The sequence below is a fragment of the Meles meles genome, chromosome 2, assembly GCF_922984935.1.
Source record: "Meles meles chromosome 2, mMelMel3.1 paternal haplotype, whole genome shotgun sequence".
Taxonomy (NCBI): Eukaryota; Metazoa; Chordata; class Mammalia; order Carnivora; family Mustelidae; genus Meles; species Meles meles.
The window spans coordinates 152,330,329-152,346,977 of record NC_060067.1 but is presented as its reverse complement, the minus strand read 5'-3'; the positions used below and the strand labels follow the sequence as shown (position 1 = coordinate 152,346,977).

The window sequence follows — 16,649 nt, the reverse complement described above, 5'->3', positions numbered from 1 at the left end:
TACATAAAAGCAGAGGTGAAGAAGGGCATGGCCAAGCCGGGAAAGGCCTTACTAATGGAGGTGAACAGAAGTTCTGATCTCCTCCACCCAGGGGTCACCCCCCCGCCCAACATCTCCTTACTTCTCCATCTGTGTCCAGTGTCCACACTCCTTAATGTGTCCCCTTTTCAGGTTAGGGATCTGCAAGAAAACCCCACCCAGAAAAGTCAATGGCAGAATGCAAATGGGTCTGGTTTTTGGTTAGCGCTCCCCACAGACCACTCCCTGAAGACCATGCATCATTTAGGAAAGGAAGGGGCTTTTATGGGGCTCCTCATATGTGCCAGGTAGTCTACGTGCCTTGCCTTCTCTAACCTTGACTGTAATCCTGTGGGGTACGATGAAGGCACAGAGAAGTTAGGTAACCTGCCCAAGGTCACACAGACAGTGGTGGAGCTAAGATTCTAATTCAGGGCTGACTTGTCCTGATACCACAAATTGCTTCGCTTCAGAATTATTAGGAAGCAGCTTGCCCACGGTCTGGAAAGTGCACACAGACGTGACTGAGTCCCACCCCCGCCACCCCGCACCCTTGCAGGCTGCCTCCCTTCTCCCCAGTGGTCTGCATGCAGGGCTATTCAGCCTCCCTTTTTTGGACTCTGAACCCCCACAGTGGGTCACAGCAACAAGCCCCAGGGACAGGGAGGAAGTGGCAGCTTTGTCCTCCGCTCTCTCCCGACACAAGCCTTGAACTGTGCAACACAATGCAGAAAACGCTGGGGGGAAAATGTGGCTTTCCTCCCAGAGCCAAGCACAACCCCTTCCAAGCATAAACCTCAATGAGGCTAGCAGTCAGTTGCCAGGGCTGGAAAGGGCCGGCCAAAGAACTAGAAATTCTATAGAAACCTTCAAAGGGTAGGGAGAGAGAGAATGAGTCCCTCCTCTGGCCTCCCAACAGGCTCACGGCTTTCTGTAGCTCTTGGTCAGCTGGCTCTAGGACCCACAGAGAGTGTCCTTGGCAGGATCCCACTTAACACACTGTCTGCTGTGTCTGCTGAGGCTCACAAAGCCACAGTCAAGTGTGGACAGACTGCTCCCAGCAGTTAGGCAGGATAAATGAGCCAGCCCACAGTCACCCCACCTGGAAGCCTCCCCAGCTCCTACCAGCCTCCACGTTTGTAGCAGAATGAGCTTCCAACCCACAAGGTTGTCACCTGCCAATTCCCTTCAGTGGCTTATGCCCATGGACGTACGAAGCTCAGCCTGGCGCAGTGGGCTCCACAGAATCTTGCAGGCTTACAGAATTCCTGCCATTCTCCCAGCATGCCTTGCATGTTCCCTGCCTCTCACCCTGTCTCCTGTTCTCTCTGCCAGGCAAGCCTACTGTTCACCAAGGTCAGCAAAGACCTCATTCCTAACTCTCCTGGGTTCAGGATGAACTGCTGACAGTGAGCTCCCCAAGGATGGGCTCTGTCTCTTATCCATCCTTCCCGGCCCAGAATCTGGCACTGTGCCCACTTACTCAGGTGCATGGTAAAAGCCCATGAAACGAATGACGAATGATTAAATGCATGCACGCATGCGTGAGTGACAGGCTACACTGGTGCGGGAGAAAGGAAGCCCCAGTGATGACTGCTGCCCCCCAGAGGTGACAGTGATGCTGACAGGGAACCCGGTGGAGCCCATGATTCAAGAAGATCTCCTGCTGTGTCCTCAGCTGCCACCTTTTCTCCATGACGCCTGTGCCCTCGGCTGGGAAGCACCAATGACCCCAGAGCAGGACCGGTCCCTTACCCAGTCTTCCATATGCTTGGACATCTCAGGAACAAGCACAGGGTCCTTCTCCGCGGTTACCATCAGGGCTGGAATCAGGATCTGCGGAAGGGTCACAGGAAGTGGGAGCAACCACAGGAGGGAGGAAATGTACCCGACTCGTGCCCCTCCACCACTCAGGGCCCCCTCTCCCAGGGCGAGGACACAGTACCTTCATGTTCATGCTTTGTGCCTTCCTCCACTATTAACACTGCTCCCCTCACCCCCACAAGGGCCCACTATGGTACTGCTGTTGGTCCTGGCTTTGTTTCCCCAGGCTTTGAAGGAAGAAGGCATCGCTATTACTGCAGATCTAAAATGGTGGTGTGAGAGGGTAGACAATATGTGTATTTGTGTTGGCTCTGATTCCTGGCACAGAGCTCCTAAAACCCTTTTGAAATTTCCTAAGCGATAAGGACATCGTGAGCCATCTTGTTCTGATATTTGGTCTTTGGACCCCATCCCTGCCTGACACGGGGCTCCTAAAACCCTTGTAAATTCCAAAGGGATAGAGCACTGGGACCATCTTTTTTCTGTTGAGGCATCGCTGGGCCGGCTCCTGGATGGGGGCTGGTCACCAGAAGGACCAAGCCATGATGAGAAGCTTGGAATTTCCAGCCCATCCCCTCCATTCTCTAGAGAGGGCAGAGGGGCTGGAAATGGAGTTAATAATTGATTGTGGCTACATGAGTAAGCCCGCATAAAACCCCCCAAATCCCTATAGGTTGGAGTATGGGGGGTGTTCACATTGGTGAATACAATCCACCCTGGGTGGGCGATACCCCCCAACTCTGCAGGCAGCGAAGCCCTCTGCCATCTCCTTTGATAAACCGGCAAATGCGCCTTCCTGAGTTCTGTAACCACCCCAGCAAGTTAATCAAACCTGAGCAGGGAGTTGCGGGAACCGCGGAAGGACCACTGGTCCACCAGAAGCACAGGTGACAAGCTGGACTGCTGACTGGCATCTGAGGTGGGGAAAGTCTTGGGGGGACCCTTGTGTGTGGGACCCAACGCCATCTCCGGGGAGACGGTGTCAGAATGGATGTGAATTGCAGCACACTCAGTTGGTGTGGCAGAGAATTATTTGGTGGGGGGGGGGACCCCCCAGATATTTGGCGACCAGAAGTGTCAGAGGGGTGGTGTTGTGTGTGTGTGTGTATACGTAAGAACATGCGTGCTGACCCACTCTACGTGACTGATATTTCACAGAACAGTAAAAAGAAAACCGTAGGCCCCAAATGGTGTCACTTGGGCCAGGTCAAGCCACTAAACCAGAGCTTAATACCTAATCTAACTGCATCTCGACCTCCCCCAGAAATGCCTCATTCACCAGGCAGGAATTTTTTTGATTGGCACTGATGAGGTCATCTGTCACACGGGCCCTTTCTGTCCCCCCACAGGAAGGTGAGGGAATGTGCTTAAGACCCCTGACCCTTCCCCTAAGGGAAGGTGACCTTGCCAGAAACAATCCTCCCTTTTCTTTCACTTAGAACTTTCTAGCCACCCCCTCCTTCCTATTAAAACCTTCCCCTTGGTACAGCTCCTCAGAGCGCCCCTCTCCATGCTGGACAGGAGGCTGCCTGATTCAGGAATCACTGAATAAAGCCAATTAGGTCTTCAAATTTACTCAGCTGAATTTTGGGGTTTAACAGAACGGAAGAGATGACACCAAGAAGGAGGAAAGATGCCCTTGAGTGGAGATCAATATTCCTTTTCTTTGCATTCAATGAATGCCTAAGAAGGTCAGCCAGGATTGCAGAGTGAATGGGTCAGCCACAACTGCCACTAACGTGACATCAGCTCTGCTTTCACCTGCTGGCAGATACTACCACGGATACTGGCTTCCTCTCGTGTCTCGTTCTCCCTCCACCATTATAATTTTCAAAGAGTTTCGGTCTGTCCCCATTTAAGGGACTTGCCCTGTTCCTCCCCTATGTGCACAACCAGGGGCTTCTCATTGCAGCCCTGTCACCAAACGATGAAGAACCAGGGGGTACTCGGATGTGATTTTGTTGTGGGAACCCATTGTGGGGCTGCTGTACACTCTAGAATATTCCAAGTCACAATGTAAACTGGTTATGGGGAAACAAGAGGAGGTGGGGGAGGAGGGAGATCTGAGAGGCAGCTGTAGAAGAATGGGGTTTCCAACGTTAGCGCCTCTGGCGTCACCTTCCCAAAGACTGTCATCATGCCCCTCCATGCTGGGAGAGATGTCTGCCCATCAAACTGTGGTTTTGTCGTTTCAGTCAATCACAGATGAGAGAGACAAAGATAATGAGCCTTAATGGAACGACCGGTATGTGCCAGGCGCTGGTTTAAGCATTTGGTGCGCATCAATCCATTTTATCCTTACTCACACAGGAGGTAAGCACTGTTCTTGTCATTCCCATATTACAGAAGCAGCAACAGAGAACAGAGTGGCTAGGTGCCTGACCCAAGGTCACACAGGGATTAGATCCCAGGCCAACTTGCTGCCCAGCCTGCTCTTAACTACATGCTCCATGTTCTACTGCCTGACCCCACAAGGTCAGGACCTCATCCTTTATAACTGCCACGGGATCCCCGAGGTCTAGAACAGTGCTTGGCACACAGAGGGCATTCACGCTTTAGTGAATCAATAAGATTCACTATTATTCAACAATAACCACGGCAGTTGACTGAGCTGAGGAACGTGAAAATGAAATTTCCCATAGGTTTTCTTCACATTCTGAATGCACCCTGGACACCTGTCACAGGTTTCCCCGGCTGCCCAAATGTACAGCATTCCTGTGAAAACCGCTGTAAGCCGAAACGGTGAAAGGTGAAGAAGCAATCACCATTAATTTATATGAAAACAGTTTTGAACTTTCCCAGACCCCCCAAATAACCTCTTTTTGGCTTCTCTGATACCTTAGGAAACATCTTGCTAATGGATGCACAAAAGAGAGCAATGTCAAGCCCAAGTACTCAGAGACGGGGTTCAAAGCCACGGCGGCTTGCCGCAGAGGCACAGAGGGGAGTTCCTGGGGAAGGGGTGTGGCGGGGCCCTCTGGCTTGTGAACCACCTCTCTCTAATGATTCACTGTGAAAGAAATGCTGAATGCTCTTTCTGCTTTTTTGCCTTTTTTTCCCCTAAAAGCGAAAATCCTCTTTCAATTTCTTTCAGTCACTGAAAACCTATTACTAATGTAGGTCTTCTGTAAAAGTGAACTTTCAAAAAAGCAGGGTCTATTTCTACTCCCTTTGCAGACCCAGAGATTGGAAATGCATCTTCTGCTCGGCAAATGAGGACATGGAGGCTCAGATTGACTTGGGTGACTTGACGTAGCCAGCGGCTAAAGCTCTCTGAGAGGTGTCTCTGAGAGGACCTCATGCTGCTCTGTGACATGGGGGCTCCATGATCCTTCTCCCTTTTGGGAGTCTTCTGGGACTTTCTGCTGCCCTGACCTGAGGCACAGTCAGTAGACCTGGGGTCTTCCCCGGTGGCACTGGGGTCACCTTGCTAGACCCCTGCCCTGCCCCAAAGCCGCTCTCAGCCATTCCAAGGAAAGCATCAGGAAAAGTCCTCCAAGGACCCCCTTGAGTGGAGGGAAAGGACAGAAAGGAGAAAGAGGGCAAGTCAGACTGGCCTGCCCATCGCCCCCCCCCCCCCCCAGCTCTGACCCCAAGCCAGACTCACTGAACCAATGAGGAGTCCCCAGAGGGGCTCACAGGGGAGGGCAACCACACTGAACCAGCACTCACCTTCCATCCCACGGCTTTGCAGCCCCACTGCCAGTTCAGCTCCATGTTTCGATACCAGTTCAGGGGACCTCTGGGGGCGGGGGAGATCAGGGAACAAGAACAGGAAAGCTCTCAGGAGAGGACCACGCTGCAGACCTCACAGGGAGCCAGCTCTGCTCAGAGCCGCTATTCCCAGTGGGAGCAAAGGTGTCTGCAGGGAAGAGCCCAACAGAGCCCAGGGGTCCCAGCTGGCTGCCTGACACACCCGCCATGCGTTAACGAGCGAGGCCTAGTGTGGGCATTCAGGGCTTGGCCGAGACAGCCACTGGAGGGGGCTTCCCGAAACACACAGATGCTGGCCCTACAGGACTCCATGTTCTCGGAGGGTGGGGAGCTTTGTTTCTTTCCCCCGCCAGCCAGAAGACACTCCTCTGCCCGGAACCTCTTGGAAAGGGACTCGGGGAGTGGCTGTGGTGCGGAGGTGACCTCCTTCCAGTGGGACATAGGCAGGTGGCTCAAAGAGGCCTCTCGGGACAGGTAAGGATGGCCAGGGGCTGGACCTGAACACTCTCCCAGTCCTCAGTACAAACCCACCAACCAACAAACACCAAGAAAAGGAGACATTGATACCCTCCCCTGAAGACACATGCAACTTCTGAGTGTCTCTAGGCTTTTGTATTTTTCTGAGAAAGAACCCAGAGCTGTCCTCTGATCCTCTCAGGAGTTATGACTGAAAGAATGTTTTTAATCGTCTGTTCCGAGGGGGCCCATCAGCACAAGGGGGAAGCAAGCTGGGTTATCTACCCCACACTAGAGCAGGCCAAGAATTTTCAGGAGTGAGCCTCCGGACAGCAGAGGAGTTCAAGCAGAAGCTGGTCACGTGTCCCCAGGAAGCACAGCAGGCCTCACCCTGTACCCTGACAGCAGAAGAGCCCCTCTTGGCCAATCGTCTCTCTTCTGCGTTTGGGGCACTGTTGTCTTTACCTGAAACCGGACTTCTGGAACTGCTGCACATAGACCCCGATGTCCTCCTCGGTGACGATGCTGCTGGGGCTGGGCTCTTCCGGGGCCCTCACCAAGAGTCCTCCTGCAAACAGCCACCTGTTCGCGTCCAGCCCAGGGCCAGGCGCCGGAGTTCTGACTCTGGCGTGTTCCCAGCTGAGGCTGGGCACCAAACTGCCTCCCCTGGCCCATTTAACTCTTGGGGAAGGGTCTTGTGCTCCTTCATTCATTCTCTCTCTCTCTGCACAACGAGCTCATCTCCTCTCAAGCTGTGAATCTGTGCCCTTGCTGTCGTTCTGGAACCCAGTGATATCATGCACATGCACCTCCCCTTCCAGGACAAACTTGGGGACAAAAATTATCCCTTTCCTCAAAACTCACGACTTAATTCCAGGACACTATTTACTGTTTACCAGGCCCCATCAGCCCTCCGGCTACCCCTCTCACCCCTCTGTTAGCTTAACTAATAACATCCCTCTTTAGATACCTCCTCTGAGACTCAGAATTTTCATAAGAGTGTGCTCTGATTTTTCTCTTAGCCTAGAGGAAAATCCAGGACAGGGAGCACGCGTTCTGTTGCCTTCTACAACATGATCTCGTGATCCTCTGCACAGTGTGGAATCCTAGCTTGTCCTCAGAGGTGTACCTTGTGTCCTGGCAGTCCCCAGTCCCCTTGGCATCCACCTTGCGATGACAATGGGCAGCCTGCAGACCGCTGCTATTTCACAGGGAACAGCCAGAAGGGCTAGTGACGCCAGTGCCTGAACAGGGCTGACTCACCATTTTCAGGCTCCTGAAGCCTCTCTGGGTGAGGCTGACTTTCGTGAGATGTTATCAAAGGGGTATGTGATCAGGGTGCCTCCCCAAGACCCCTTGACCTGGGGCTCCTGGCTTTCTCTGTAAGAGCCCCCACCTGCTCTCCTCCTGTGACTACTGCAATCCACCACCCGAAAAGACTGTAGGCTCCCTGAGGGCAGTGGCCATGCTTCGTGTATCTGACTGGCTGTCCCTGTGTCACATCAAGTGTGAGCTCCACGTGCTCGGGGAATGAAGGAACAAACAAGTGACTGCCTGGAAGAGGGAAGACAGCGAGGGAAGGAGAGAAGGAAGGAGGAAGGGAAAGAGGGAGGGAGGAGGCTTTCTTGACCAGAGAGAGGAGTATGACATTTAGGGTAGGAGGAGTTTAAGTCCAGCCTTGTCCCTCTGAATGAGTTCCTTAACTCTTCTGAGATCCATTCTCTTCCTCCGCAGATGAGTGGTAACAATGGGATTTTTAAAGGATGTCATGAGGATGATAAAGAGTAGATCTCAAGGGGGTGAGGCCCGTGTCTGATGCACACAGCAGGTGCTCAAAGGAGAGGCAACAATCCTTATTAATATAAGTGCACACTGGCAGGGCCTCCATGGGGGAGGCGGGGGCAAAAGCAAGGTTTCGTGGGAGCTGTGCTGGATCTGTGCGCCGTGGGGATGTGCAGGGCTTCAACTCTGCACTTACATCCAACCCAGGAGGGAGAACAAGGATGGTCTTCATGTGGAGGAACTGGAAAGAACGGGAACGAGGTGTTCGGAGGGAGGAAAGGCCAGTGGATTATGACAGAGGAGTTCTGGCTTGAGGTCTAGCTGACCTGGGCTCTTCGAGCATCAGGTGACACTGCAAAGGTCAGTCCCTATCTTGGGCCTTAGTCCCTACCTTGGGCCTTGGTCCTTATCAGCAGAGGGTGGGATTGCCCTGACAAGCTCTAAGATTCCCCTAAGCTCTTACCGCTTAAGATCTTGGACCCAGAGTTCCCTAGGGGAGGGGGCAGGAACCAAGGTCGTCAGGTCAGCCCAGGGCTAGGGTGAGGGCTGGTTATTCACCAGCGGGGGCCGGGGAGGGGGGGAGGAGGGGGGAGGAGGGGGGAATGGGGGGTGTTTTGTTAAATCACAGTTCAGAGCTAGTGGTTGTGTGTGCGGTGGGGGTGTTGCTTCTGCTCAGAGCAGTCAGATGGACACTTGTTTAACCCTTAGCTGATTTCTGCCATGACACTCCCATCCCCCTTCCCTCCTAAGAACCTCTCTTACCCATTTCACGGACTCTGCTCACGCTGAGAAAAGCCTGTGGGGAAAAGGGAAGGTTAGAAATGTTGTCTTGGGTGAAGTAAAGGAAAAATGTTGAAACAGGTCATGTGCAAACCCTGTCACAACCAAAGGTCTATGAGTGCCATCAGGTTACGCAAACACGCACAACTCCCAAGAAAGCTAGAGACGTCAGCATGGAGGTCAAAGCAGAAAGCAGTTAAGAACCAAAGCTCCGCACCAAGGCTGCTCCTGGGTGCTTGCAGGCCTTAGTCACATAAGAATTTGAGTGGATACAACCCACGGGGAACAGATGAGACCTTAGACCTATGGCGGGGGCGGGGGGGGCAGTTAAACAGGAGATACTCCCTGCCCCTCTACCAGAAACCCAGAAAATCTGCAGTCTAATGCAGGTGCATTAGAAAAAAATCCACCCATCATGGTGGATGATGTCATGGCAGAGCAATGTCAAAGGAGTTGTTTCATTTCAGTCTGGTACGAAGAGGAAACCACAGAAAGCTCCTCTAGGAATTCACAGCCATAAGGCTGCCTTCACAGGTGCTCAGGTTTAAGCCTACTCTCTCTGCGGGTTCTGGAAACCCCCAAGCTTCGAGGTAAACAACAAGAAGAGCAGGCCTGGGCTGGTCACGCCCATGGACGCCAGGCAGAAGCAGCAAATGCTAAAGCACAGGAGGGTCTTTTCTCAAGCCCGGCAGAAGCGGATTGGTGCAGTTTCAGTGCCGCTGAAGATGAGCTCACAAAGCAAAACTACAGAACACTCCCCCACACCTCCACCCCCTTCACGCACACACACAGGCCCCACCGTGAGACAGCAAACGCAGCAAACAGTAAAATCCCAGTCTCCCAAGAATACCAAATAATAGGACTTTCAGAGTGAGAGAGAAAGAATGAAAAAAATAAGTATGCTTAACACGATTAAAGACATAAAAGACGGAACAAGAACACAAGAATCCAAAAGATTAGAATGGTTTGGAAAAGAACCAACTACAACGTCCATACATAAACAAAAACCCTGTTCCTGGAAATTAAAAAAGAAAACTTCGAAGATGGATAGAATGGCAGATCAGACATCACTGTATACAAGGAGAAGGGCAGATCTTGGGCTGGTTTTTCATAAGCAATGATGGAAACTTCTACCTAGAATTCCATACTTGGATAAACTAGTCTACAGGACTGAAGATCAAAATGAAAATATTCTCAGGCCAAAAAATTGTAAGTTTATTATTAATAGACTCTTATGGAGAGAACTACCAAAGAAGGTACTTCAGGAAGGAAAAAATGGCACGAAACAGAAAGAAGCAAGATGCCAGGTGTGACCAGCAAGGATGCTGGCAAACATGGGGACATCTCAGCAGCACTGACTGTATGAATGAACAAGGGCAATGACAGGACAACCTATACATAAGGCAGTGGGCTGGGGTGGGGCGGGGCACCTGGGTCACTCAGTTGGTTAAGCATCGGCTTCAGCTTGAGTCATGATCCTGGGGTCCTGGGATTGAGCCTCGAATAGGGCTCCCTGCTCAGCAGGGAGGCTGCTTCTCCCTCTCCCTCTGCCCCTCCCCCGAGTACTCTCCCTCTCTCTCAAATAAATAAATACAATCTTAAAAAAAAAAAAGACAGCAGACTGCAAATATGGAGTTAAAGCGTTCTAGGCTCCTTTCCAACACAAGCGTTAGTGATCTCAACTGGTTTGAGACTTGGACAACTCTGCATGTGACAATGGTAGCAGCAGTCACAGCACAACTTCTCAACTGTTGCTATTAAAATCCTTTATAATCCGTCTTTGATCTTCATCTCAAAGCCCTACTGGTGTGGGTCAGGGAGGATGTAAGCTTTCCCCACGACGAGGGGATCGGCTGAGAGGGCGGAGTGAGGACCTCCAGCACCTGACTACAGAAGTCAAAAAAAAGAAGGCCACGTGCTCATTTCCAGACCCGGCTACACTCCAGGAGCCTCCCCTCCCACGGAAACATTCCAGAGACCTTCCAGCCTCTGCAGCTCCCCATTCCTCCCCTCCTGTGCCCCCCACTACCCTGCCCTCTCCAACACTCACCATGTCATTACTTGCTCTGAAGAAGCTTTTGAAAGTTCGACTCAGGTTCTGTTCCAGTTCGGCTTCAGCCACTCCCTAAAACAAATCAAGAAAGCAAAAGGAAGGACTCTGCAGAAATCTTACCGAAAGCTGAAAGCCCCCAACGTCTGTCCCATTCAGCCCACGTTTTGTTAGAAGTGCATCAGTCTGGATTTTTCGACTGAAAACACACATTTTTAAAAAAAGCTTCAAATAAAACACAAGATGCTAACAGTGGTCCCTCCCTGGGAGGTGGGTTTATGGATGTTGCTTTCTTCTCTGTTTTTCGAAATTCCTGCAGTGAGAATGTCTTACTTGTAATAAGCCCTCTAAGGGAATGGCGGGGGGTGGGGTGGGGGTGGGGGGCTGGACAGTAGTAGTTAATTGCTGGTGAGAAGGGAACGGTTCCAAGGATTCCAAGTGGAAAAGCCAAAAGGTGTTCCATGCACGCATCTCATTTTGCTATGGTAACTTCAAACCCAACCTCTTTGAGTTGAGCCTAAATGATTATAGACCGATTATTATTCCATGCCCATGGATGATCTCCCAAAGAACAGGGCAGCAAGGTTGCCTTGCAAAGAGCTGGGACCTAAATCCTTTATGGTGACAAATTACCGGGTCTCCCCGCTCATGGGAGCGTTGTTCCATGTGATGACTCATCCACACGGTTCTTGGGTCATTTCCAGGTCTCCGACTTGGATTTGCCTCATCAGTTCCATAGATACTGGGCCCCTTCTCGTCCTGGAAACTCAGGGTCTGGATACCTCAGCTCCCCACCTCCCCTTCCTCTTACCAAATCCCCCATCCAGGAGCACGTCCAGACACTAAGACAGGGTGGCAGGGGGCTTTGAGATCCATCAGTGGATGCTAATTTACTGGCTAGTCTCCTGGGACATGATTTTTTAGGGCATGAAAGGAACATTTTAATCCAGTCTTTCCTTTCTGGAAATTGAAAGCCCTTGGACCTGAAAGCTATTATAAAACCTGTGTAAAGAAATATAGCCATTCCCAGGGCAGAGACCTCCCAAGGGCAACTACTAGGAAGGAATCAAGATCCTTCCCCAACACAGCCCCGAGGAGGCCAGGCTACAGCAGGACACAGAGAAAGAGTGTGGCAGTGTCTTAGTCCATTCCAGCTGCTGGAACGGAATCCCATACATCAAGGAGCTTGTGAACAGACATTCATTCCTCAGTCTGGAGGCTAGGAAGTCTGTGATCAAGGCGTCTGCAGACTCCCTGTCTTGGGACTCGGGCCCTCACATGGCAGAAGGGCAACAGAGCTTTCTCTGAAGAGGACGCTCCTCCCATTCACGAGGGCGCCACCCTCATGACCTATTCGCCCCCCCAAAGGTCCCATCTCCTGACACCCCCACAGCGAGGATCAGGGTTTCAACATTCGGTCTACAGCACAGTGCCAATCTACTTTTTTCTCCTCCTTTCCAGCAGCTCACCTGAACGTACCCAGGCACAGGCTGAAATGGATTACAGGAAGTTTTCTGAGGAGGCGTCCTGACCTTCTCAACTCCCTGGTTTAACAGACCAGAAACTTCCATCAAGAACGCCTAGCTCTGGGGGCGCCTGGGGGATTGTTGGTTTCTGCTCAGGTCATGATCTCAGGATCCTGAGACTGAGCCCCGGTGGGGTTCTGCACTCAGCGGGGGGTGGGGAGAGGGGGGTCTGCTTGAGATTCTCTCCCTCTGCCCTTCCTCCCACACACTCTCTCTAAAATAAATAAATCTTAAAAAAAAAAAAAAAAAGGATACCTAGCTCCCTTAGTGCGGCCTTCAAAGAATCTTTAACATCTGTCCCCAAAATTGCCTTGTCAACCAAGTCCCCCTTTGGGCATCCCATTAAATTAACTGTATTCTTGTAGGATCCCATAGCGCTTTAGCGTGCCCTCCTGGGGCCACCCTGAGGACAGGGGAGCATCCACTTGGGGGCCTCTGTGATTGGTCCTAGGACAGAGCAGGGGCTGAACATAGATGTTGGGTCCTTTCCTCCTCTTCATGTTCTCAAGAGAGGAGGGAGCCATAGGCCAGGTCTCTCCAGGGCCCCGCCGCTCTCTCCGTCCTGCTCATGTTTAGGAGGCCCCAGGATAGCCCACTCTGTGTGTTCTGCACATCGACACGGTGAGGGCTCTGATCTATGAGGCGGCAGCAGGCACGGAAGGAAACATTTATCACTGGCAGCTGGGTCTGCAGTTTGAGATTTTCTGCAGCGAGCAAGGTCGAAGAGTTCATTACAACCCCCCTCCCATTGGTCAGATTCAATTATGATGGAGATTCGGTCGTGACCCTCTGCTCTGTGATGAACCCCGGCAAGAAAAAAGCCACAGGAGGAAGTGCCTTTTAACTGATCGATAAACCGTGGTCAGCCCCACCTGTCACATGGGGCAGGGCTTTTATTTACTGGGAGCGTCCTCATCCAGAAAGAGCTGCCGGTCAGGTCACCAGCCCAGGGCCTAGAAGAGTCTCCACAGGCCCAGAGGTCTGGACAGGGCTCTGACCTGCAAACGGTCCTTAGAAGAGATGATGGATGCCAGGTGGGTCAATAAAAAAATCAGAGGGATCAGAAAGGTAAACAAGTCTGTACACCCACATGAAAGGACAAGGGATCAACAGGGAGAACGAGGACAAAGGTGAGGGCCAGAAAGCCGAGAGGATGATAACATCTGTACTCTGGTCCCGCGCCCTGCTGCTATCACCCGACTCTAAGTTTTCAAAGGTGATACCGTATTTTTAAGTCCCGCAGACCAATGACAAGATTCCCGTCTGCCCCAGCGGGAAGGGGCTCCTCCCTCTGTGCTCCCAAGTGGAGCCCTTAGGAGACGGGCTCTGGAATCCAGCCAACAAGGCTACAAGCCCCTTTCCTGATACTCAACTGGGCAAGCCTCAATTTCCTCATTTATGAAATGGGAGTTTTGCAAGGATTCCACAAGAATGATAATGCCTGTTTCTTACAATAACTGACATGTGGGAGAAAAGCCAGTAAGTGGTAACTACTGGTTTATTAGGATCCCTATTGTTAAAATTACTGGACTGCAACTGAAATGTCTATTCTGGGATCTGGTACCCTCACCAGCCTGTGAGTTTCTTATGGACACACAGTGTATCTTATTCCTGTTCTTGTTCTCATGGCCACAGCATGGTAATAGCGGACACCCAGGTGGTGGGAAGGAGAAAGGGAAGAGGGGAAAAAGGGAGACTGGAAGAGGAGAGGAAGACTTTGGTGGAAGTGTCTTCTAATGATTGTGGCTTTTATTTTTCTGCCTCCACGCCCCCCCCCCCCACCATGAGCTCACAGTCACCAGACAAGGTAAGTCAGCCCCAGCTGGATCAAGTTGGAGGTGGGCAGTAACCTATGGAAGAGAGACAAATGATGGAATCTGCTGTCTTAGGACCCAAAGCTCTCACTGGGGCAGGCAAACTGAAGACAGCTCTGGGTTCAAAAAGAAGCCCCTAGAACAAAGGCTTTGGAATTCCATGAATCCTGGAGCTTTGTCTCCAGAGTACTCAGAGGCTGTGTAAGAAGGACTTAATAGAGTGAATGACTAGAAGTATAAGGAAAACCACCTGGGAGAATTCACCAGAATTTCTTGGCCTTTCCAACTAACCACCTCTGCCTCCTCCCTCCCTCTATTTTAAACCTGAAACCACAGAAGCTCATAGCTGTGAGGAAACTTCTAATTCTCTTCTCCTTGCTTTCTAGATTAGTACCCTGCACTTTGCCCTTACTCCTCAGACCTATTTCCAACTGCTGACTAAACAAATCTGTGCGGCTCTTGTCACACTCCTCAATCTGACCCTTAAAACTGATCTGAAGAGGAACCAATGAAGGAAATGGAGCTTCTGGTGAGATCTATTTTCATTCCTACCCCAGCGCTATCACACTGCACTGTAGTGGGTTGAAGAGTGGTCCCCAAAAAGGCACGTCCAAGGATCTAATGCCCAGCAGCTGTGAATGTGACCTTGTATGGCGATGGAGTCTCTGTGGCTGGATCCATTAGGATCTCGGATGAGTGACGAGTTACACATCAAGGAGGGCCAAGGGTTTCCGGTGCCACCAGAAGCTAGGAGAGGGGCACGGAACGGATTCCCCCTCAGAACCCCCAGGAGAAACCAAATCTGCTAACACCGCGATTTTGGACTTTAGCCTTCAGAACTTGAGGGCCTAAATTTCTGTTGTTTCAAGCCACAAAGTATGTGGTAATTTGTTGCAGCAGCCCTAGAAAAATAATATACCACTTCAGGAAGTCTCCTTGATTTGGAGGGTAGGTGAGGAGGGAAAGGGACTAGGGCCTACCTAGCCTCCGGGTTCAGGGGGGCCGTGCACCTGCCTCCCTCCCCACCACCAGGAGGCTGTCGGGTGTGCTGGGCACAGGGTGTGGGATCTGGCTCCCGAATCTCGGCACATGTCCCCCAGCCCAGCTTCCTCCCCAGGCACACATTTCACTCACTGAGGAAACCCAGAAATGTGGCATCCAAGACCAAAACTAAGACCATCTGAGACCATCCAGAAGACCAAGTTTTGTGTACACTTTTCACCCAGAGTCTGGACAGGGGAGGAACCGTCAGTCACCTCACCTGCCAGGGAGGTTCCCCAGCTGGGAGGGCACAGCAGCCACCTTCTCGAACTCAGACCTCTTCCTAGAGGCATCCTCCCACCACGTTCCTACGCAATGGGATTTCTCCTCACTCATCTCCCAGTTTGCTCCTTCCAAGATGTACAACAGGTCTGCCTCAGAAGAGGCACTTAACTGGGTCTATGGTTTCATTTCTAAGACCGTGGAGACAGCCACCTAACCAAACAGCAGGTCCATCAAAGCAGGCGCTCGGGCCACCTCTGTCCCCCTCCGGCCAACCCTAGAAGATGCGTCTGGAAGAGAAGAAGGAAGTATCCTTCCCCTCAGGGGCTTGGGGACAGCAATGCTGCTTCATGTTCTGTCTATCTTGATCATAAATACTCAGATTCCTCTGAAACTCTGGGGCAGAGTTTTCTCAAGATAGGCCAGAAACCACGGCTGGGGGTGGGGTGGGGGAGGAGGGGAGGGCTGTCCCTGGAAGTGGAAAATGTTATCCAAAATCTGGGCAAAAAGAGAAAATGGTTGATTACTTTCCAGTGTTCAGCCAGGCATGCACACACGAGGGAGGCAGGGAGGGAGGGGGAGAAAGAGAGAGAGAGAAAGAGAGAGAGAGATGAGTTAGGTCCCACGGGAGGTCCCTAAGGAGACCTGAGGGTCTCTGACGCCACCTCCCTCCGGGGGTGGGGGGTCCTCTGCTCTCCCACAGCGCTGAGCTGGGGAGGCCACCTTACAGATGGAGACTCTCGGGCGGGAGTGTAACCTCCTTCAAAGTCGGGTGTTATAAATACCCAAGCTGGAGACGAGAACTCGACTTCAAACCCCTTAGTATTTGGTTCTTTTTACTAGAACGTAACATTACGCATGTAAGAAAACACAAATAAAATGAGAAGGGTTCCTGCCTCTGCAGCATAGACACTCAGACCACGGGAGGGAAGGCTGGCTGAGAAAGGAAGCACACAGCAGGGCTGTCTTTTAAAAGGTACTGTTCCACTGGGACAGACCACCAGAATAATGTCCTCGGGAGAGGACTGGCTCAATAACTGATGGGCCACCTATATTCTGGGGCACTGAGCGGCCACTACAACGGGTGAGGTAAATCTGTACATACTGGAGAGAAAATCTGTCCAAGCTCTAGTAAATGGAAAGGCAGCACGACTCCAGTTCTATAAAAATTACTTGTCCGCCCATATGCACATACATACACCCGTCCCTGCCACACTTAAAAGCATCTTATAAAAAACCGTCTGGGAAATACTCACAGAACTATTCATAGTACCTACTTCTAGATGAGTGAAGGGGGAGCCAACGTTCTATCTCATACAAGTGAGTACTTTTTTTTTAAAGCACCAAGTATAAATCATCTACAAAATACAGGCAGTAACAAGTCACCAGCTGTCCCGTAGTCTGGTGCCTGATGGGGGGCGG

General features: G+C 51.5%; 1 protein-coding gene across 2 annotated transcripts in view; it reads right to left on the bottom strand.

The window, feature by feature from the left end:
• Nucleotides 1-16,649, bottom strand: part of EPHX2 (epoxide hydrolase 2) — a 60,309-nt gene that overhangs the window by 529 nt on the left and 43,131 nt on the right. For both annotated transcript variants that reach the window (XM_045991446.1, XM_045991437.1), the window contains 6 exons: nucleotides 10,625-10,699; nucleotides 8,557-8,590; nucleotides 6,478-6,580; nucleotides 5,515-5,584; nucleotides 1,774-1,854; nucleotides 122-180 (listed from right to left, as the gene is read on the bottom strand). In XM_045991446.1, the coding sequence (XP_045847402.1) occupies nucleotides 122-180; nucleotides 1,774-1,854; nucleotides 5,515-5,584; nucleotides 6,478-6,580; nucleotides 8,557-8,590; nucleotides 10,625-10,699 (422 nt within the window). The remainder of the gene's footprint in view (nucleotides 1-121; nucleotides 181-1,773; nucleotides 1,855-5,514; nucleotides 5,585-6,477; nucleotides 6,581-8,556; nucleotides 8,591-10,624; nucleotides 10,700-16,649) is intronic.